The 22,669-nt window shown below is 43.2% G+C and overlaps 1 protein-coding gene across 6 annotated transcripts in view; it reads right to left on the bottom strand.

The window, feature by feature from the left end:
* The window catches only part of ODAD4 (outer dynein arm docking complex subunit 4), a 97,153-nt gene that overhangs the window by 48,468 nt on the left and 26,016 nt on the right, over positions 1–22,669 (bottom strand). For 4 of the 6 annotated variants that reach the window (XM_072646466.1, XM_072646467.1, XM_072646464.1 and 1 more), the window contains 8 exons: positions 18,166–19,460; positions 15,611–15,742; positions 15,253–15,403; positions 14,394–14,455; positions 13,900–14,062; positions 12,595–12,819; positions 12,150–12,357; positions 5,034–5,120 (listed from right to left, as the gene is read on the bottom strand). In XM_072646466.1, the coding sequence (XP_072502567.1) occupies positions 5,034–5,120; positions 12,150–12,357; positions 12,595–12,819; positions 13,900–14,062; positions 14,394–14,455; positions 15,253–15,403; positions 15,611–15,742; positions 18,166–18,279 (1,142 nt within the window). In that variant the 5' untranslated portion in view covers positions 18,280–19,460. Of the gene's footprint in view, positions 1–5,033; positions 5,121–12,149; positions 12,358–12,594; positions 12,820–13,899; positions 14,063–14,393; positions 14,456–15,252; positions 15,404–15,610; positions 15,743–18,106; positions 19,461–22,669 lie in introns of all 6 variants that reach the window. The other 2 variants (XM_072646465.1, XM_072646468.1) reach the window with 2 other exon arrangements.

Below are 22,669 nucleotides of genomic sequence, written 5' to 3'. Positions count from 1 at the left end.
TGGGGAGGTGCGAATGTGCTGGGAGATGGACAAGCAAATGGAAAGCAGCCTAAATGTTCTTTTCAACCCTAAGAAGATTCAGTGGGAAGTACTACCTGAGAGTGGGGTATGTCCCATCCAAGTACAAAAACCGGCAAGCTCCAATTTGCTAGGACGAGGACAATTGGTTGAGACAGAGGTTAGGGAAGGAAGGAGGGGACTTTTGTGTCCTGAAAGAGGCAGGGAAACCTGGTTAGAAAGCAGGGTTATGTAAGCCTTGGTGATATCTTTGTAATAGAATAATAATGGAGAAAAAAAGAGACAGTGGATGAAAATGATGATGGTGTTGATAATAGATAGATAATATTTATATAGCATCTGGTATGTACCAGGCACTGTATAAAGAACTTTATGATTATTATTTCACTTGATCCTCACAACAACCCTAAGGAAGGTGCTAATATTATCACCATTTTACAGCTGAGGAAACTGAGGCAGACAAAAGTTAACTGATTCGCCAGGGTCACACAGCTAATAAGGGTCTGAGATTATATTTGAACTTAGGTCTTCCACTGGGCCGTGTAACTGCCATCAGCTTTCAGTAGACAGCTGATTGATGTAATAGAGACTCCTCCCAAACCCCCTCCCCCGCTCCAGGATGAAGGGAAAGACCTCTGTCTTTTCACGTACAAACACATGAAAATCCTCCTGACTCTCAAAGGTTCATACTGAGAGGCACTGGTGATTGCCCACCAGTCCTGGTGGCAGATACATGTTCTCCCCAACTCAACATTCCATCCCCTGCACTTTGCATTCACCTCCCCCTACGCTTGGGATACACTCGAGCCTCATCTTGGACTTTCAGAACCCTTACCTTCCCACATAGCTCAAATCAAAGGCCCTCTCTTTCATAAGACCTTCCCTGATATTCACTTACTACTATTCTTTCCCATCTCAAATTTTCCTAGAGCTCCTAGATATTTCCTCCCCCTCCCCTCAACTCCCCACACCACCATCATTTTTTCATGTATTATACTAGTTTATTTGTATTTTTCCTTGTCCTCCTATACACAATGTAAACTTCTGAGCAGGGACCATTTCATTCTTGCCTTTGTTTCCCCCAAAAGTCTCACACAATGCTTCTCGTGTTTTAGGATGCTTAATAAATGCTTAATTCTTAATTGATATATGTTAAATAATTGAAGTTGTTGAATTTTTCAGACCTCATCAAACCACCTGTGCTTTGTACCCACACCCTAGTCCATAGTGGTTGATTGACTATATGGTCACTTTATACTACTGTGCTGTAAAAAATGACAAAGGGGATGGTTTCAGAGCAACCTGGGAAGATCTGTATGAACTGAGCCACAGTGAGGTGAATAGGACCAGAACAGTTTATACAACACTAGAAAGACCAACAGCTTTGAAAGAACTCTGAGCAACGCAATGACCAACTGTGATTCCAGAGGACTCATGATAAAGCCTGCTGCCCACTTCCTGCTGGAGAGGGAACTGAATGAGACCCCTGGATAGTTTGGACATAGTCAACAAGGGAATGTGTTGTACTGGATCCTATATTTGTTACAAAGGTTTGTTTTGTTTTGTTTTCTTTTCCCATTTGGGGGTGAGGTAGGATGAAGAGCAAATGCTTATTCACTGAAAAAAATAAGAGCAATTTTAAAGACGTTACATGCTTACTTTAGCATTTTCCTCATCTGAATGTGTGGCTCCCAGCTGTGCTTACAGACTCTTGGGAGCTCACTGCTCCCTAGTGGTTGGAAGCATTCCTGCTGCCATCTTTACTTGAAGGTGAATGATTCCTTTGCTCTAGTTGAACTCTACAACTTTCTGAATGACTCTGTAGCTAGCATAAGAGGGAAGTTCCTATAGCAGAGGAAAGGGAACCTGGATTTGGAGTTAGAGACCTGTTCAAATCCCAGTCTTTACTTGTGTCCCATCCCTGCTATTTGACAAGTCACTTTATCTCTCTCAGACTCAGTTTCCTCACCTGTAAAATGAGGTTGGATTTGATGGCCTTCCAGCTTTCCAGCTCTAAATCTAGGATCCTATGACTGTATAAATCTAATCTGTGAACTGGACAAAAGATGGCAAAAAATTATGCTTAAAATAGTTGATCCTGGCCTTCTCTGAATTCCTCTTGTACTTACAGTACAACAAGTTTTAATAGTATGCGATTATTCTCTAAGTCATTAAAATTCAACAAGAAGTTCTAAGTGCCTACCATTCCTTAATTCATAGATTCATTCGATAAGCGTTTGCTGAGCCCCTGCAGCCCTTACCATGTGCAAGGCACTCAGCTAGTCCATGAGGAGGTAAGGACAAAACAAAATACAATCCCTTCCTTCAAGAAACTTTAAGCGCAAGAATGAAAAAAAGCTATAGTCCCTGGTCCCTCCCAATCCTTTGACTCAAAGAGCTGCTAGAATGAAAGTTCCTTAAGAACAGAACAACACTTATTTTAACAGGGCATTTAGAGGTCAGTCTTCAGCACCCTGGGGAGCCTCTGGAAACGGAAGGGCTGCTGCAGCCCACGAAAGAAACTTCCCTCATCCTCAAGTAAGGGAAGAGGAAAAATTTCCTGCAAAGGAGCAAGAAGTGAGCAAGTCCATGAAGGGATGAGCTGAATACCTGAGAACTTTCACAGTAACACAGGCATTCAACTTTGATTTCAGCTCCAGATCTGAGTAGGGAGACCAGGTGGAGTACCTGGATATGGAAGCATCTGGGGAGCTTCAGTCAGCATTCTGTGAGCAACAACCCTCTCTACCTTCGGGTTACCAGTCCCTGGGATAGTCAGAGGCACCCCGCAGAGCGGCTCTGAGTTACGGACTTTCCATTTGAGAGAAGGGACACCAGTCAATGCCTGCCTCCTCTCTCTTGCTATCCAAGAGGATGCATGTGAAATCCTAAGTTTTCCTGTTCTTTAAAGAGCATTCACAGATTCTGCTTAATTAGCATGAATGGCAGCTATATTTGGTGAGTGTTAACTATTTTTTATCTACATACTAAATAGCGGCAAAGGGAAATCCAGGAGTAGTGAAATGGCACCAGTTATATCTTACCTGGGGAATTCTAAGCTATGAGATAGAATCATATTATTATATTTTACAAACTTTCCAAAAGCAAAGAAAGATGTAACCATATCTATCTGTTCTCTTTTTTCTCCTAGTCTAAAACTGATGACTTAAAAAAGCAGTTGAAGAGTCTGACTGGGGGAGTGGGGGTGGTGTTGGGCTCTGTGGGAGTCACAGTTGTCTTCTCCATTGTTTGCCTTAAGCCATATACAAAGAAATTTCTCTGTAAGAGAGGCAACTAGAAAATAGGCCATACCTACTGGTATGGAAGAGAAAGGGGATAACTGGATAGGACTGGCAGTGTCCATATTCTGTGGGTTAGGGAAAGAGGAAAGGGAGTCTATATTTCTCCCTTTTCTGTAGCAGCTCAATAATTGAACCCTTTTCTGTGTTCAACCAAATAAACTTCCAAACCCTCACAGACACCGTGATACTCAGGCAATGCTTATTCAGGGTCACAAAGTGACTGGGCATTTCTGTTTCTTATGGGCATAGGGCAACCATAGACAAAAGAAGGTCAGAGTGTAGTCTCCTAAAGGTGAAATTAGAACCCTGATCTCTCTTAAAGAAGAAATGAAGAAAGATTCTGGTCTAAGACCTCCTTTTGATAATTTGTCACATCAGGATATATTGTCTTAAGCGGCTTCTGACTGTGTCATGCATATAGCAAAGTGCTGTGCAAACTTTATAGGACTATATACAATTCAGCTCTTATTATTACAGTAACAAATACATTACAAGGTACCTCACAGCCTTAACTTGTCCTGAGCACATAGACCATATTCCATAAATACTTGCTGATTGACTTTCCCACCACCATTTGAATGTTAGATGGCAAGACTGTAGGTTTCTGTAGTTACTCCCTCTCAGTCTGACCTCCCCTGCATCCTTAGGCATTGGAAGAACTTGGCTGCTCCCAGGTCTAGGCCTTGAAATGAGCATTGCATTTTCTGCTCCTGTTCTTGGCTTTTGTCACAATTTAATCACTCTGGACTTTGATGGAAGGCTTGGAAATCACCATTGTTGAGATAACTGGACTTAGACCCTTGTCTTGCCAGCATCAGAGTTGTATTTTATCCTTCCAGTCAACTGATTGGTGGTTCTGGCTTGGCATATCTGTCCTGGAAAATCACTGTTTCAGTTGAGTTTGAGGAAGAAGAGTGATCTTCCTCATGATCTTTCCAAGCAGAGGTGACTTTTATACCTCCCTCACCGTTGCTGTGATCAGGCATATGTCAGTTCTCACTGTTTTGCTGCCATTTCCTTTAGGAATGTCTCCTTCCCCATTTTCTACTCTTAATTCCCTGAGGATAGAGGCCATCCCCCTGAGCACCTAGCTTAGTGCTCTGCAAGGATTAGGGCTCAGCATGTTGAACTGAGGTCATGCTATTAAAGGTACTTATTAACTTTGGGCAATCATCAGCTATTAGGGAATTGAGCCTGTCTGGGACTGTTGTGCCTCACTGTTGCCTTTTTTCCCAGTTACTCTGTAGTGTATCTGAAACAAATTCACATATGACTAGTTTAGAACTAACAGCTAGTTGGAAATAAACTCTTACTTTGGAGAATAATAATAACAGCTAGTAATAGCTGTTTTTATTTATATATAAAGATTTGTAAGGCATTCTATATATGTTATTTCATATATCCTCATAATAACTCTTAGGTGTTATTATCCTCATCCCTATTTTATAGATATGGAAACTTAGGTTGAGAGGTTATATGGCTCGCCCAGGGTCACACAGCTAGTCCATATCTAAGGCAGGATTTAAATTCAGGTCTTCCTAACTCCTGACCCAGCACTGTGTTCTCTGAGCCTCCTAGCCTTCAGTATAACAGAACAGAATGAGTCGAGCTCTGTCTGTCATGCCACTATTCCTCCTCTCAGTCTGGTCCCTGTCATTATCAGAGCACTATGGGAGGTGGGGAGCCCAGGGCAAGGGGTACCTGTTCACTTACGTGTCGATGGCTTGCTGGAATTTCCCAACTCTTGCAAATACCCTACCAATGTTATCCAGGGCTCGAGATTTGGCATCAGTCAGTTCACTGTGGAGAAAGTTGAAAATGCTACTTACTTCAACTGAGAAAACAGCCCCTGGCTATGGATTTTACATTTCATTTCTTTCCATTCTCACTGCTACCAGCTTATAGGATGGGAACATCCACCTGGAGCTGGCAGGGACCTCAGAAGCAAGCTAGCCTAACCATCTCACTTTACAGATGACGAAACAGGCCCAGGGAAATGCCAGAGGTAGGATTTGAACCAGAGTTCTTTTCATTGGACTGTGTTGTCTCCTATCTTGTCTCGTGTGGAAAAGTATCATCCTGTGCCTGGATTACAGTAGCACTCCCCTGACAATAGTCTCTTTGCCTCTAGGGTCTCCTCTCTCTGAATCACTGCCTTTACTGGACTGAACTTTTAAAAACATACTCATCATATCTCTCTCCTGCTCTCCTGATTTATTTTAGGACAAAGTCCAATTTCATCAGAATGGCTTTCAGAGCACTCCACCATTGGTTGCATCCTTCTTATACAACCCTATCCATTGAACAGCATATATGAATTGCCCAGCATTGTTCTAGGCCCTGTGAGAATATGTAAATAGAGGCATGATTCCTAACCTGAAGGAGCTCAGAACCTTGTTGGGGAGACTAAAACAATATTACAAATGATGAGAGACCTCAAACAGTAAATGATTAAGTGCTAAATTGTGTGGCCTCCTCATGACTTGGAGATGGTTCATGGGTTCTTCCCATCCCAGGACAATTCAAGAGTTGGCAGGACCCATCAATCCAGAAAGGCTTTGACTCTAGGCCAGGTAACCAATTATCATGTAAGGACTAGTAAGGAAGTTTGGAGAAATGGATCACCTGGTTGGTCAAGGATGAAACTATAAGCTATGAGGCACAAGAGTTGTGGTCTATGTGGGTGAAGGTAGCACCCACCTACATCTCTTTTGAGATACTAAAGTTAATTGTGTGACAGAAATCATAAGGAAAACGTTGGGAAGGCAACAAGGGAAAGTAATTAGGAAAGATTGATGGAGGACTTGAGACGTGAGCCAGATGTCAAAAGATGGGAAAGACGTGAAGGAAAGAGAGTATTCCAGGCAAGGAGATATGAACCAAAGGAAAAGCAAGGAGGGGGTAAGAGTATGGTGCAGTCACAGGACAGACAGCAAGAAAAGACACTACTTTGGTGAGAATGGAAAGGCAGTAAGGAACAGCTCAAAGGTAGGTCACAAGATTAGATAATTTGTACTAGATAGTTAGTCTGATTATGGAGTACTTAAAAGCTAGGCAGCGTAGTTGGAAGGAGATACAAAAAGTACAGGGAGCCATTGAAATTTTTCAAGCAAAGGAATGATATGAAAATAGTGTGAGGAAAACCATACTGGTAGGGAAGAGAATAAGCATTTATATAGTGCCCACTATGTGCCACCTCCCCTGGATCATTGCCTTGTGGCAGCAGAGGGGCTTGCATAACTCAATGAAACTATGATCTGTGTTGTGCAGAGTTATCTAAAATGGACAGGTCATAATGCAGAGTTCAGACAAAAGCTGACCCACTGGAGAAGGAAATGGCAAATGACTCTAGTATCTTTGCCAATAAAACCCCATGGACCAGAAGGGCCTCATATACTATGGTCCCTGGGGTCATGTAGAGTTGGACATGCCTAAATAACTGAACAACAATACTATATGCCAGTTACTGTGCTAAGTGCTTTTTATAAATATCTCATTTGATCCTCACAACAATCCTGTAAAGTAGGTACTGTTATACCCATTTTACAGCTAAGGAAACTGAGGCATGTGGAGGTGAAGTGACTTGCCCAGGGTCTCACAGCTACCAAGTATCTGAGGCCAGATTTGAACTCAGGACCTCCTGACTCCAGGCCCAGCACTCCATCCACTGGGCCAAAGTGGCAGGGGTACACAGAATGAATTGGAGTATATAGAGAATGGAATGGGGGCAGAAAGTAACAATGTCAAAGCCACTCTACTCCTGCTATGACAGATGAGGGCTTATTTGTCAGGAGATAAGGCCTAAGGGCTGGGACAGGGCAGGACGTGGGTGGTTAATACTAGATAGGGATCCAATGACAGAGGAAGGAGCCATGAAATGCCAAAGTTAGAGCACAGGAAAGGCCTGGAGTAGAAACCAAAATACAAGCAGCACAAAAACAAACCAAGACCAGATTCTGAGAGAAAAGCAGCAATGCAAGAAAGAAGCTAAGTCTGCAGAGCCAGATTAGCTGGAGAAATGGGGAACCAGAAGAAAGGCATGTCTCTAAAAGAAGCTTAGTCAGTTACAGGGGAGACAGGTTCCTTTATGTGATGAGGAACTCTTACATATGGCTTCCTTCTTATGAAGAACTGGGGCTGTTAGCCAAGCAGATATCCTTATCTTAAGAGAGATGTCTTGTTGCAAACAAGACCGTTTCCCTACTAGATAAATAAGCAAATGAACAGGAATAGCCAATTTAAAAAAAAAATTCAACCCATGAGATAAAATGGTCCAAATCCCTACTAATATGTGGAAAAATTAAAACAACTATGAGATTTTTACCTCACACCCGCCAGACTGGCAAAGATGAGAAGAAACAAAAATGGTCAAAGTTAGAGGGGCTACAAGGAGATGGATACACTAATGCACTGTTAATGAAGCTCTAAACTGATTGAACCATTTTGGGAAACAATCAGTCAATCAATCAACATTTCTTAAACATCGATTTAATTTGAAATTATTCTAGAAAAGTCACTCAATTTCACACATTCTTTGACACAGGGGTATCACTACGAGGTATAAACCCCCACAGAGATAAAAGACAGAGAGAATGGTCCCATACATACAAAAATATCCGTGGCAGAAATTATAGTAGCTTTTACAGTAGCAAGACTCTGGAAGAAAAGTGGGTGGCACTGGACTGGAAAAACGCTGAACAAATTGTACTGTATGAATGTAATGGGATATTATTGTACTTTAAGAAAAATGAATATGAAGAATTCAGAGAAACTTGGTAAGAAGCAAGAAATGATGCAAAGAGTGGAGTAGTAGGAAGAAGAATTGAGCTTTCCCTCATACCTCTTCTAAACAAAAGATTGAGTCCTGAGCAAAATCAAAGAAAAATCGCAGGGAATCATTTCTCCAGTCCAGATTGACACATGGAGAGAGTTCTCTGGACATCAGAGAGGGGGTCTAGCCAGAAGTGGTAAAGTAGAACATCTCAGCACAGGAAGAAACTGCACATTAGGACAAAAAGAGACAGCAGATCCAAGAGAGGGGCCTAATCTTGTGCAGGGTACAGGAATCGGTACAACTAAGCAGCTTTGTTATTTACTACCTCATTACAGATCACAGATCCAGGCCAGCCTGATGATCAGAGGTCTTCCACCTATGCACAGAATTCCAGGATAAGGAATAGTTATCTCAGGGCCCTGGGCTATGTGCTGAGCAAGGCACAAATTCAGAAGCAAGTAGCATCCTGTGGAGCAGAGTCTCAGTTCCAGTCTCCAGCCTGGTCTGAAATTCCAGCACAGAGGGGTCCCCAAAATTCTGTTGCTCTGAGTCAGCAGTGTTTTCTAGCAGGTATATAGTAAGTAGCTGTGTCCAGGAGCAGTCTACTAGAACTCCATCAAAGGGCAAACACACAAGTGTTTTGCTTAGGCACAAACTCAGTTTAGGAACATACAGAGCTCAGACAAGGGGGTCAACAATCAGACTTTCCCTGGATCCTAATGCTTTGGGAGCACTGAAATCTTGCCTAAACTGTCCCTAAGCTCTTGGAACAATCAATAGGCTGAGAAAGGAGCTACAAGAATCTAGTGGATACAGGGGTCCACCCAGACATTCCTTCCATAAATGTGCAAAGACTGGTCTTAACAAAAAATCCGAAGTGAAGAAGTAAATCCTCCACCCCCAAAAAATCCCACTACAAAAAGTAATTATGTTAACAGGGATACCAGAAGAAAATTACTCCAACACATCTCTCAGAGGGAAACACAGGTTAGGCACAAATTCAACTGAATTCCTCGAAGAGATGAAGCAAGAATTTTTCTTAAAGAGTTAAACTTTTTTAATATGTGAAATGAGAATGCTAGAGGAAAAAAATGGAGAAGAAATGAGAGCTAGGGAAGAAAGAAATAGAAAGGGAATGAACAGTATTGCACAAGAAGTACACAACTTTGCTCAAGCAACAAACTCCCTGAAAAAAATCGGAATGAACCAAATAGGATAATGATCCCACATGAGACAATAAGAAATATTAAAATAAAGTCAAAAGACTGGAAAAACTACTGCACTTTGCCAGAGAAAGATCAATGTAGTCATCTTGGGTCACAGGATACAGATAGAGATTATCCAATTCAGCCCCCTTATTTTAAATATGAGTAAACTGAGGCCCAGAGAAGTTGTGTGATTTGTCCAGAGGCCCATTGGGGCAATTAGCAGAGCCAGAATCTGAACCTGGGTCCTTTAACTCTAAGCCCAGAGTACTGTATCTTCCACTGTATCATACCACCTTGCTTCTGGAGCATTATGATTTCCCTACTCAAATGGAGTTTCCAGACTCGACTGGAAACCTGAGTTTGGGCTCATCCCTGTTCGGCTGCTCTACAGCCTTGTTCCTAGGCAGGCTGGAGTTAGAGTAGCCCTAGCTGTAAGTTACTAAGATGGTTTCCTTCACAGTGATGATTGACACCTTCCAAGTTTTGAGAGCTGGAAGTTCTTGCCCAGTTGGGGGAAACTGTTATGGATGCCAACTAACCCAGATGAAAGAGCTGTAGAGAAGAAAGGATCTAGCCAGGAAGGGGAATTCAAGGTGGAGGCAGGGTGAGGACTGAGTCATGAGCTGGGGTTACAGGAGTTGAATACAGCAGTAAAAGACATATTGCAGAGCTCAACAAAAGATCTTCTCAATGTGATGCATGATAATGTTCTACAGGAGGCTGCATGCATGAGCATGCTTCACTCCCTTTCTGTGAAGCCCCCTCAGACCAAGGGCTTCAGTGTTCATTTTCCTTCAGGATATCTTCTGACTCTAAGTGTGGAAGACAACATCTCCAAAGCCATCTAACTGTAAGAGCCCTGCCCCCCAGTCTCTAAAGTTTAGACCAGAGTAGTTCTAATCCCACTTTGAGAGAAGGTCAACAGTCCAGTTTAGTCTTTCAGATCCCAGGCACTAATCAGATTAGGAGGAAAGGGATGGTAGCTTGTCTAATGCAAGTTAGATTTTTAAAAGACATATATACAAAGGATGGCAGATAACCGAGATGAAGACAAAAGCATGGGTCTGTAAGGATGTCAGAATGGGCCATGGGTGACAGGAAAGTTAAGCATGACAAAAAGTGTCTCCATAAGCTATGTTTCTATTGAAGAGAACAGGAGGATCAGAGAAAATTCAGACTTGTTCCCTGGAGTAGGAGTAGTGGTGACACATACAATAGGCAGAAAGTAGAGCTGTTAAACACTTACTTTCTTTTTCTTCTTTGCCAAGAAAAATTATCTTCAGATTGTAAAGTACAGAATACAAATGGCTAACAGGAAATCAAAACCCAAGATAAGGAAGGCGGGAGGAAGAGTGCAAGTCGCCCAGCCAGATGAATGACATTTTCGAGTCATTATTAAACCAGAATTGGCAGCCATGGTGGTTAAGCCAATGTGGTTAATCTTTGAAAGCTCATGGAGAGAGAAGTTACAGGACTGGAGAAGGGTAAATCTTGTTCTCAAAAAGTGAAAAGAGTGGAGTCTGGAAACTATAGGCCAGGGAGTTTGAATCTGATTCTTAAAGGGATGGTTAGGAAATAACTAGAAAAGGGAGTGATGATCATAATAGCCAACATGGCTTCATCAAAAACAAGTTATGCCAAACTACTACTGGACAGCCATGGGTCAATCCCCTCATTACACTTATTTCTCTTTTTTTGGACAGGATTTCTAACCTGAGGGATTAAAAGAACACAGTAGATAAAATTTTCCTAAATTTTAGCAATGTTTAACAAAGTATTTTGTGCTATTCTTGTAAAACAAATGAAGAGATGTGGGCTAGATGGTCTAATGGCTAGACCTGATGAGTCATCTTTAATGGTTCAGTGTTAACCTGGAAGATAGTCTCTGCCAGCACGCCCCAGGGAACTGTGCTTGACCCTGGGCTGTTTACTATTTCTGTCAAAGCCTTGGGATAAAGGCATAGATGGTTGGCCTCTCAAATATGCAGATGATACAGATAAGAGCACCAGCTAACTCACAGGGTGACAGGATTAAAAAAGATATGAATTACAAGAACCTTGAGCCCACTATAAGATGACATTTAATAAGGATAAAGGTAGAGTCTCACACTTGGGGTCATGCCATCTTAGACTCTATTGAAAGAAGTACAAGGCCCAGGATTAGGGAGGTGATGGCTTTGCTGTATTCTCCCTGGAGAAGACTACATCTGAAGTATTGTGTCTACTTCTAAATGCCACAATTTGGAAAGAACATTGATAAATAGAAAGTGGCCAGAGGAGGGTAGTCAGAATGGTGAAGGGTTGTAAGTTCATGCCAGCTGAGGATCCATGAAAAGAACTAGGATGTTTACCCTGGAGAAGAGGTCAAGGAGATAAGACAGCTGTCTTTTCAATTCTAAAGGCCTGTCACATGGAAGAGAGAAGCAGCTTGTTCTGCTTAGCCCCAAGGAATCCACCAGAAGGAAAAGAGATGCTCAGAAGTTGCAGAGGCCACTTGACTTGATAGAAGAAAAAAATTTCTAACAATTAGATCTATCTCAAAGTGAAATGGCCTGGCATTGGAGAAAGTGGGTTCTCCCTTACTAGAGGTCACTGGTTGAAACCTGGATGACCATTTGTCAAGTGTGTTGTTGATGAGATACTTGTTCAGGCACAGTTTGGACCCAATGGTCTCTGAGGTTCCTTCCAACTATGAGATTCTGTGATTCCATCTGTTCTTAACAAGCAAAATAAAGGGTAAAAACCACAGCAAATAGCTAAGAAACAGAACATGCTACATTTTTAGAGGAATGGTTCAGTCCTTGGGGCCAGATCCCTGATCTCATCATTTTTCTGTGGGACACTCACTAATGGCGGGCAATCTCCAGGTCCTTCCGATGGCTTTGCAACGCAGCCGCCATATGACCCATTTCGATCTGCGCGTTCCCAATGCAGCTGTATAAATTGCCCAGCAGTTCATCTTTGTTGGGTACTTCTTCCCTGTCCCACTCCAGCACCTTCTTCAGCACTTTCTCAGCCTTCTGGCAGCTCCCCTCAGCACTGCCACTGGTAAGTACTGGGAAGGAAAGAGGCCGGGGTAGGACTTCAGCTACATCCCCACGGAGCCAGGCCGCTGGTCCAGGGCAGAAGGTCTAGGGGTTCATGCTACTATTAACGGATTCCTCCTCCTCATAGAGAAATGATTGCCTCTCGGGACCTCTTGTCTGGTCCCTGCTCCCCACCTCCCTTATACCACTGGGGAGGGAGGAGAGAATCTGATCCTGCCCCGCACCTGTGCACCAGCACCACTTACACATGTCAATTTCCTCCAGGCTCTTGAGAATGTAGCGGGCAGTCTCGGAGGGGCTACGCTTCCGATCTCGGACCCACTTTTCTTGCATAAGCTTCCGGTCCCGTTCTCGAGCATAGATTGGCTTCTGCTGTCTCCAGAAGTCAGTCCGAGTATCTAGGTAATTGATGCCACTCATGATCAGATCTTCCACAGTCATTCCACGCTTGATAGTGCCTTTGATCAAGTCTTTGGGAATGAGAAGAGGAGGAAGGGAAGAGCTAAGAAGAACAGAAGCCAAGTAGGAGTCACATTGCCCAGGAGCAGGGCTAATAAAAGGAGAGCTCTTGGTCAGAGACTCACACTTTGGGGCTCTCCCTGTGCCAGACTTGTGGAAAACCCGAATAGAGGAAAAATCATTCCAGCCAAGAGGTCGGTCAAAATGGAAATCCAGCCTTTAAAGACTCCAGTCACCAACAGAGTGGAGAAATCTCTTATTTTGATACCTGAGACTATGGAGAAAAGTAAAAGGAGTATACTGTATCGTTCACAATAGGTATTTAATCAATTGAAAGAGAAGCCCGGGAAGCCAGCTTTCCGAGCTCTAAGTACTGTCCAGGCTCCCATGTCCAAAGACATGGCCTCAGAAGTTATACCTTGAACAACTGCTTCTTTCCTTGTCCCAGGGTTTTGGGGTACAGGTAGGTATAGGAAAGGGGGAAAAAAGGGACACTGGATCTGAGATCCCAGCTTGACCTCAACTCCAAATAGAATGGTATGTGAAGGAAATTGGACCAGAATTGTAGGTCAAAGCTAAGAGTAAGGCTCTGGGGGGAATGCATCAGGCTCCAAGCTCTGTCTGGCCATCCCACCCTTTACACAGCATATATTCTGCAGGGCAAGAGTCATCCAGCCCTATAATCAAAAAGACATATCTATGTCAAAACAGCTGCCCCTGAGAAGTAGGTGACCCTGGGGGAATCCTACTATATCACTGGAAAGCCAATTCTAGAGAAAAGGCATTTAGTCAGATTGTCCCAATCTCAGCAGCCAAATTATCTAATGACAGTAATCCTCTCTGGGCTTATGTCTGAGCATTTCTATCATGGCACTTTCATTTTCTATCTCATTTTTCTTCTCTGCCCAGCACCATTAGCCCAGACTGTTCTCCTCACTGTGCAAAAAGAGAAACTGAGGCCGTAAGAAGCAATGGGAGCAGCCCAAATCTTCTGACTCTGATTCTAAGTTCTTTTCTATCTTCAGTACCCCCTCATTCATGAGGGACATCTACCCCACATCCCGAATCTCGATAACTGTAAGCAACAAAACCTTCATCCTTAAGGAGCTTTTCCAGATATTCTTTGTCCACATAAAGCTCCCCTAGCAGCTGTCGAACAGTCTTCTCACTCTTCAGTGTACTCTTCCGTTTACTTTCTGCCTTGGTGTCCTTCCAGAGTTGCCTCATGGGAGTCTTTTGTTGGGCTTTCATACTCTGGGAGTACAGAGTAAGACAAAGCAGAGCCTCATCAGGAGGCAGAAAACCCCTAGGCCTTGACTTCCCATGAAGCCTACGTTTCTCCTCCTCCTCCTCTGTGATCTCCCTGTTGGCCTAAAAACCATAGTCCATGGTACTCAAGAATAGGGCTGAGAAATGGCCAGAATCCCAAGATCCCTCTAACATCTGGGGCTGTGGAAGCATCTAAGTATGCACCCATGATGAGAGAGAACTGAACACTTCCAGTCAAGAAGATTACACAGATCCCCAAGCAAACATGAATTCCTCCCACTGGGTAGGGTAGTGGGCACAATACCAGGGCCCTTACCTCTGCTTGTTTGCTTAAGAAGAAGAGGTCCCCTTTGTTCTCCAACTTAATCGAGGAAGGACCTGAAAGGATAAAAGCAGGCTCATAGGTTAGCCAGATCCTTACCATGACCTATGACATAGTGTTGACAGCACAGTAGGAATTGACTTTGGCAGAGGAAGGCTGGGGGCTGTGGTTAGGCTGACCCAAGTTGACCTAAGAGTCAGAAATGTTGGCTGTATGATTCACTCCAATTTCTTCATAAGTCTCACAACCTACATAGCCCAGGGCTACGGCAGCTTTATTTCCAAACAAGGGGGTGGGAGCTAATAGTACAGAGCAGTTGTCCAAGCCCTGTGCCATCTCTATACTATGCCTCCTACAGAAACTAAAGACACAAAAACTCCCCACACTCCTCCAGCCTCTGGGTAATAAACAGTCCATAGGAATGGGCCAGCAACTCAGGACCACATTTCCTGAGAAAAGCAGCTAGAGACTAAAAAGGTTCAACTTTAGGGGGTTAAAGCTTTGTCTTGGACATGCCCAACTCCATTCCATCCCTGTAGCAGCTTCCCAGATATAAACCTGTTTGGGGAGCCTTTGCAATCACTGTTGTCTTTGAAGAAAAAAAAAATCTAAGACTGCTCTACTCAGCAGGAAAGCTCAGAGACTGGGGCCCCATGTGTAGGTGGCTCAATCACATGGCAAATCAGAAATTACCAAATGTAGAGCTTCGTATTTTAGAATTGCCAGTGGGCTTGATGGAGTCATTCACCTCTCTGGGGTTGGCCCCTCTCCAGCATTAGAGGTTCATGGGGGCATGAGGGAATGGGGGTCCTGTTCAGTTCCCAAGATACTTTCTTAGATATTTGCCACTTACTTCCTACTGAGTTGTTAATGGCTTCCTGAGCTTTCTGAATCCCAACTTTGAATTCTCGATCAGGCCGCAGCTTGTAGCCTCTGTGGTAGTACACCAAAGCAAACTCAAAGTCTCCCATAGTATACAGGGTTTCAGCCTTTTGCAGAATTCCCTGGAATGAAAGGTCAAACCAAGATGCTAGGGGTAACAGGACAAGGCATAGATGGGTTCTGGGTTGAGGGTCACAGTTTGAAGGTAGAGGTAAGGGGACAGAACAGGTGACCTGAGAAGAAAAGAAAATGGGGACAGACACCAGGCCATGCATAAACAATGACACAGGTGAACTCCTGGCTAGAAATCAGTCCCACCACATGGTTACCTTGCAGAAAGTCTGGTCATTTTTGAGAGATTCCTCAACATCCTTCAGGGAATTCTCTAAATCTCCCAACTTCAGATAGCACTTAGACCGAGCAACCAGGCAGTTCCGGTTACCCATCTGAAGGTGAAGAGCCTAGAAAAAGCAGTACAGTCAGTTGGGATCATCCAGGGTGAGTAAGAGGCTGTGCTAGCAGAGAACAGGCCAAGGCTTTCCTTGCAAAGTGATTATTATGCTGAATTGAAGCAGGGATGCCCTGGCCCTAACAGCACTGAAAAATAGTAAGGAACTTTACCAGAGATGCAGAGGGGCCCTTGGATTGATCTTTGAACAGGAAATTCTTGATTATCTCTACATGGATTATTTCACTGAATTTGGAGTGATGAATCTCCATACTGATTTAAGCTTCATTAATATAATACTATCCTATAAGGTTCTCTCACTGTTCCATCTTGGATGTGCTCCAGCACCATCTCTCCCTACTTTCTAATTGGTGTATATGCTTAGAAAACAGACTTATGATAATTTTCTCCTAGATCAGAACCAAGAAGTTAACTGGCTATTTTTAAAAATGACAATAAATTCCAAAATGGAATTTCAGACAAAATGCTATTTGGATTAGCCATATCATCTCTATTTAAGCAGACATTTGAGAATTCACTCTACATTTCCTGATCTATTAAAAGAAGGCATGAGAAATGGAAGTTATTATTGCAGGTGCAAAGTAGTTATAAAAAACATCACATATATATATATATATACACACCCCTCTTACCACTTCTTCTGCCTCTCTACCAGTCTCTTTTCTTCCTTAGTGATACCATGACCAAAAACTACAGCATGTTTTTTGCTAGCTTTTGACATCTCTCCTTAAAGCATTTTTAAGAAGTAGAAAAGATGACTGTATTTCTCAGAAAGGTGCCATTCCTCACCCCAGGCCACCTCCCCTTTGAGTAGCCTTTATGCTTTGTCTGGAATTCATGGTTCTTGTGTGCCATTTTCACCCAAACTGGTTTCTCTCTGGCTACAAATGTAGTGTGTACTTGGGAGGTACAAGAAAGGATTTGCGTGTCAATGCTTATTTGATTTAGAGTAGCTATTTGGTGAACTGCAAGGGTTAAGAATGTATTTGTTGTTGTTGATGTTCAGTCATGCCCACCTTGGTTTGCCATTTTTTTCTCCAGCTCATTTTACAAATAAGTAAACTGAAGTAAAAAAGGTTAAGTGACTTGCCCTGAGTCATGCAGATAGTGTGTGTATGTGTATGTGTGTGTGTGTGTGTGTGTATGTGTGTGTGTGTGTGAGGCAGGATTTGAACTCAGGTCTACCTGATTCCAGGCTAGACACTCTTTCTACTGTGCCACCTAGCTGCCCCTATGAATGCATTCTTTGTAGCAGATGATATCTAAAAACACATCTAATCCTATGCTTCCTGTGTCCATTGGAGAATCAGTCCAAGAATGGAAGGGGCAATTTATGCTTTTGAACAGCAGTGGGAAGAAAGAGGTTCTGACAGATAAGATAGTTAAGAAGATAGTTAAGTGGATAGTTAAAAAATTAAAGTTTCTAGTTAAGAGAATAGTTAAGAATTGATGATTAACTTAGGGAAGAAGTTACAGGTATTTTGTTCTTGGTAGTTAGTCATTTCAGTTGTGTCTAACTCGTTGTGACCCCATTTGGGGTTTTCTTGGCACAGATATTGGAGTGGTTTGCCATTTCCTTCTACAGCTCATTTGACAGATGAGGAAACTGAGGCAAACAGGGGTAAGTGACTTGCCCAGGGCCACATGGCTAGTAAGTGTCTGAGGCCAGAATTGAAAACCCAGGAAGATGAGTCCTCCTGACTTCAGGCCCCCTCACTCTGCAGTTCAGCAAACTGTTTACCAAATCTAAATCAGGCAGCTAGGTGGCAAAGCGGACTTCAGTCAGAAGATCTGAGTTCAAATCTGCCTTAGACACTTATTAGCTGTGTGACCCTGGGCAAGTCACTTCGCCCTGTTTGCCTCAGTTTCCTCATATGTAAAGTGAGCTGGAGAAGGACATGGCAAACCACTCCAGTATCTTTGCCAAAACAACAACAACAACAAAACAACCCTAAATGGGGTGTGTCTGGGATACCAGGACCAGACAAACGCTCAAGGAACTCACATTCGAAAAGGTGAAACTGTGAATAGACTCCTAAGTAAACACAGGGGCTTATATAACCATCTGGGAAGGCGTCAGGGAGTACGGGATATTGAAGGAGGGCCTGAGAGTAAATACCGAGTATTCCACCCCATCAGCAGAGAGGATTGGTAACTGATGAAATTAACAGATAAAGGAAAATGACTGCGGTGAGCTAATCCAAGGCTGTACTGGGTTTGGACTGGCGGGGTGGGGGAGGGGGGTAGGATGCATTCACGATCCACCCGGGGAAAGAGCTCTCTCCACTATCGTGGATTGGGGGGTTACTAGAGGTGGTCCATCTGAAGCTGGGTATATCTGTAATCGACTAAACACCTGTGTTGTCGACAAAGGTTCATCAGCGATCGATCGATAGGTGCGGAGCGGGGACTCACTTTGGTGAAGCTCCGAGCCGCCTTCTGGTATTCCCCGCATAAGTACAGCCGCTCGCCCTCCGCCATGTAAGAGGGGAAGGTGCTCCGAAGGTCCTCAAGCTCAAAGTCCGACATGACAGCCCGCCTTCAGGACCAAGGACCCTGTGGGAAAGAAAGAACGGAGAGCTCAAGAACCTTTAGGGAACCGGCCAGCTTGTGAAACACCCATCTCCTAGCAACCGAGGAGTGTGACGTCACTTCCGATTCCGCCTTCCCTCCCGCCCTCTTTCCGGAGAGGCTGCTGAGCAGTGCGCATGCGAGGAGCCGGAGCGCATGCTTGCCAGAGCTGGGCTCGCGCGAGAGCCGTGCGTGAGGGGAGCGTGCTGCGTGCGTGCCTCCACGTGCTCCTCTACTTCGCTCCGGGGCGTGTTTGCAGAGTGATGGAAATGCCGGGGAGCTTTTGGCCTTCTTCTGTTTTACCAGCTTGGGATTTATTCGTCTTCCTCCCAGCTGTCGAATTTGGAGATTGAAACCCCAAAGCCCCCCATTGTCCTGGGGAGGGGGGAAAGGTTTACCTTGTGTACGTAGGTATGCATGAATGAGCGAGTGACGCGTGTAATTAGCAAAGCTCTTGGCTTACCGCGGAGGACAGTATGGGAAACCACCAGACAGCCTTGTCCTTGAGGAGCTCACGCCCTCCAGGGGAAAACGCCGGATGACCTAACTGCCGGGGATTAGGGAGGGCTTCCAGAGGGAGGAGGCACCTTACCTAAACCTTGAAGAAGGGAAAACTTTCTTGGAGAGGGTGAATTCTTTCCAGCCATAGGATAAATTCAGGAAACTCCTGGATGGAATATCATGGAAATGAAGTGCGTAGGGAGTATCTTTGGATCATAGATTTAAGGATGGAAGGGATCTTAGATACCATCCACTCCCCCAACTCTCACCTTTTTTTTTAAACATGCAGAAAGAGGCTCGGACAGATTAAGTGATGCAAATGCCTGGGGTCAAATTGTCTGAGGAGGAGTTCAACTCAACTGTTCCGGATCCTAAGGTCCCTTGAGTAACTACTTAAAAAACCCTACTCATTGAATGGGTGCATCTCACTCAAAGTGAGAACATGATAAGACCTTAGTCTTGAAGGGCCAGGGTCTCCCAGTACATCCTGGGTCTTCTCCAGTCCTCCTGATGAATATCAGGTCACTGGATCCAGATGGCTCAGGAGAAGAGAGTGAGGCTGGTGACCTTGAACAGCCCTCTCTCACTCAAATCAAAGTCAACCGCACGTCTTGTCAGCATCTTCATGTCATGGTCCTCTTAGAGAACAAAGGACAAACACAACAAGGTCCAGCATTGCCTCTCAGTTTGGCTTGACTGTAGTAGAGTGTTAATAATAGCTAATAATAACAACTGGATATACAGTGTTGTAAGGTTTGCAAAGCACCTTACAGATACTATCTTATTTTATGGTTACAACAACCCTGGAGGCAGTTATTATCCCCATTTTAAAGGAAGCTGAGATAGCTTAAGTGTCTTGCCCAGGATCAAACAGTTAGTCTGGTGGCTAAGTGGCTTCGGTGGAGCCTGGGACATGGAATGCTACCAGGGTTTGAATTCTGCTTCAGGTACTTACTAGATGTGTGGCACCTAATAAGTTATTTAATGTCTGTCACTCAATGGCTTCATCTGAAAATCTAGCTTATAAACTTCTCCTACCTGCCCCCCCCCCCCAATTTTTTGCTTTCCTTGTGAACTTGGCTACATTTGTTTTATTTTTATTTTTTTCAGTTCTTGTTTTAAAATTTAGTTTTAGTTTTCAACATTCATTTCCACAAGATTTTGAGTTCCAAATATTCTCCTCACCTCTCCCCTCCCCCCACCCCAAGACATCCCTTTACCCCAATCTGCCCTCCATTCTGTCACACCCTTCTCTTCCCTTATCCCCATCTCCTCTATTTTCTTGTAGGGCAAGAAAGATTTCTATACCCCATTACCTGTATTTCTTATTTCCCAGTTGCATGTAAAAACAATTTTTAACATTCATTTTTAAAACTTTGAGTTCCAACTTCTCTCCCTTCCTCACTCCCCATCCATCCCCAGTGAGAAGCCAAGCAATTTAATATAGGTTATAAAAAAGACTTCCATAAAAGTCATGTTGTGAAAGACTAACTATATTTCCCTCCATCCCATCCTGCCCCCCATTGATTCTGTTCTTTCTTTTGACCTTGTCCCTCCCCAAAAGCTTTTACTTCTAATTACCCCCTCCTTCTATTTGCCCTCCCTTCTATCATTCCCCACTATCCCACTTATCCCCTTCCCCCCAACTTTCCTATAGTGTAAGAGAGAGTTTCATACCAAATTGAGTGTGCATGTTATTCCTTCCTTAAGCCAAATGTGATGAGAGTAAGCTTCACTTTTTCCCTCTCACCTTCACCTTTTCCCCCTCCATTGAAAAAGTTTTTTCTTGCCTCTTTTATGAGAGATAATTTGCCCCATGCCAGTTCTCCCTTTCTCCTCCCAATATATTCCTCTCTCACACTTGAATTTTATTTTTTTAGATATCATCCCTTCCTATTCAACTCATCCTGTGCCCTCTGTTTATATGTATATAATCCCTCCAACTACTCAAATACTGAGAAAAGTCTCAAGAGTTACAAATATTATCTTTCCATGTAGGAATGTAAACAGTTCAACTTTAGTAAGTCCCTTGTGATTTCTCTTTCCTATTCACCTTTTCATGTTTCTTTTGATTTTTGTGTTTGAAAGTCAAATTTTCTGTTCAGCTCTGATCTTTTCATCAAAAATGCTTGAAAGTTTCTATTTCATTGAATTATCATTTTTCCCCTGAAGTATTATACTCAGTTTTGCAGGGTAGGTGATACTTCATTTTAATCCTAGCTCCTTTGACTTCTGGAATATCAAATTCCAAGCCCTTAGATCACTTAGTGTAAAAGCTGCTAGATCTTGTGTTATCCTGACTGTATTTCCATAATACTTGAACTGTTTCTTTCTGACTCCTTGCAGTATTTTCTTCTTGACCTGGGAACTCTAGAGTTTGACTACAATATTCCTGGGAGTTTTTCATTTCAGATCTCTTTCAGGAGGTGATCAGTGGATTCTTTCAATATTTATTTTACCCTCTGGCTCAAGAATATCAGGACAGTGTTCCTTGATAATTTCATGAAAGATGATGTCTAGGCTCTTTTTTTGATCATGACTTTCAGGTAGTCCCATATTTTTAAAATTGTCTTTCCTGGATCTATTTTCCTGGTCAGTTGTTTTTCCAATGAGATATTCCACATTGTCTGCTATTTTTTCATTCCTTTGGTTTTGCTTTATAATTTCTTGATTTTTCATAAAGTCATTAGCTTCCATCTGCTCCATTCTAATCTTTAAGGAATTATTTTCTTCAGTGAGCTTTTGGATTTCCTTTTTCATCTGGTCAATTCTGCTTTTTAGGGCATTCTTCTCCTCATTAACTTTTTGGATCTCTTTTGTCATTGGGGTTAGTCTATTTTTTTTGAAGAGTTATTTTCTTCAGCATTTTTTTGGGTCTCCTTTAGCAAGCAGTTGACTTGTTTTTCATGATTTTCTTGCATCACTCTTATTTCTCTTCCCAATTTTTGCTCTGCTTCTCTTACTTGATTTTCAAAATTCTTTTTGAGTTCTTCTGTGGCCTGAGACAAATTCGTATTTTTCTTGGAGGCTTTGAATGGAGGAGCTTTGATTTTGTTGTCTTCTATTTGCATGCTTTGGTCTTCCTTGTCACCAAAGTAAGATTCTATAGCCTGATTCTTTTTCTGGTTTTTGCTCATTTCCCCAGCTATTTACTTGACTTTTGAGCTCTTTGTCAAGATAGTTCTCTGCTTCTAGTGGGGATGGGGGGTATACTGTCAGCTGCTTGTTCCCCCTACAATCTGTGGGCCTAGAACTCCATAAACAGGGTTGAAGCTTCCCCTGATGCTGCTGTGGCTGCCATTTGTTCTCTTGCCCCCTCTCCCCTCTGCCACCCTGGGGCTGGGGTCAGATCACTACACTCTCCTGCACTGATCCCACAGGCTTTTCCCACTGACTTTCCAATTTATCCTCAGTGTTTCGGGATCATGAAGTCTGGAACCCACCACAGGTGTGACAGAATCAGTCTCCCCATGGCCTGCTCAGGTCCCCTCTGTGCATTCATGGCCCACACTGGACTGTGCTCTGCTCCCAGTGTGGCATGATAGATACTTCCTAGTGACCTTCCAGGATTTCTTGGGCTGGAGATTTGCTTCATTCCATCATTCTGTGGGTTCTGCTGCTCCGGAATTTGTTTAGAGCCATTTTTTACAAGTATTTGGCCAGGCTTGGCAGGAGCACTCTAGAAATTCGTGCTATTATTCCGCCATCTTGGCTCCTCCCCTTTATTTTATTAGCACAATTTTAAAAAATAATGTAATCTAAATTATACATTTTATACCTCACACCGCTCTCTCGGTTTATTCCTAAATAAATTGCCTATCCATAAGTCTGACAAATAATATATTGA

Source organism: Notamacropus eugenii, chromosome 2, assembly GCF_028372415.1.
Source record: "Notamacropus eugenii isolate mMacEug1 chromosome 2, mMacEug1.pri_v2, whole genome shotgun sequence".
Classification (NCBI taxonomy): Eukaryota; Metazoa; Chordata; class Mammalia; order Diprotodontia; family Macropodidae; genus Notamacropus; species Notamacropus eugenii.
The sequence above is the reverse complement of the archived record's forward strand: the minus strand, read 5'-3'. Positions and strand labels throughout refer to the sequence as shown.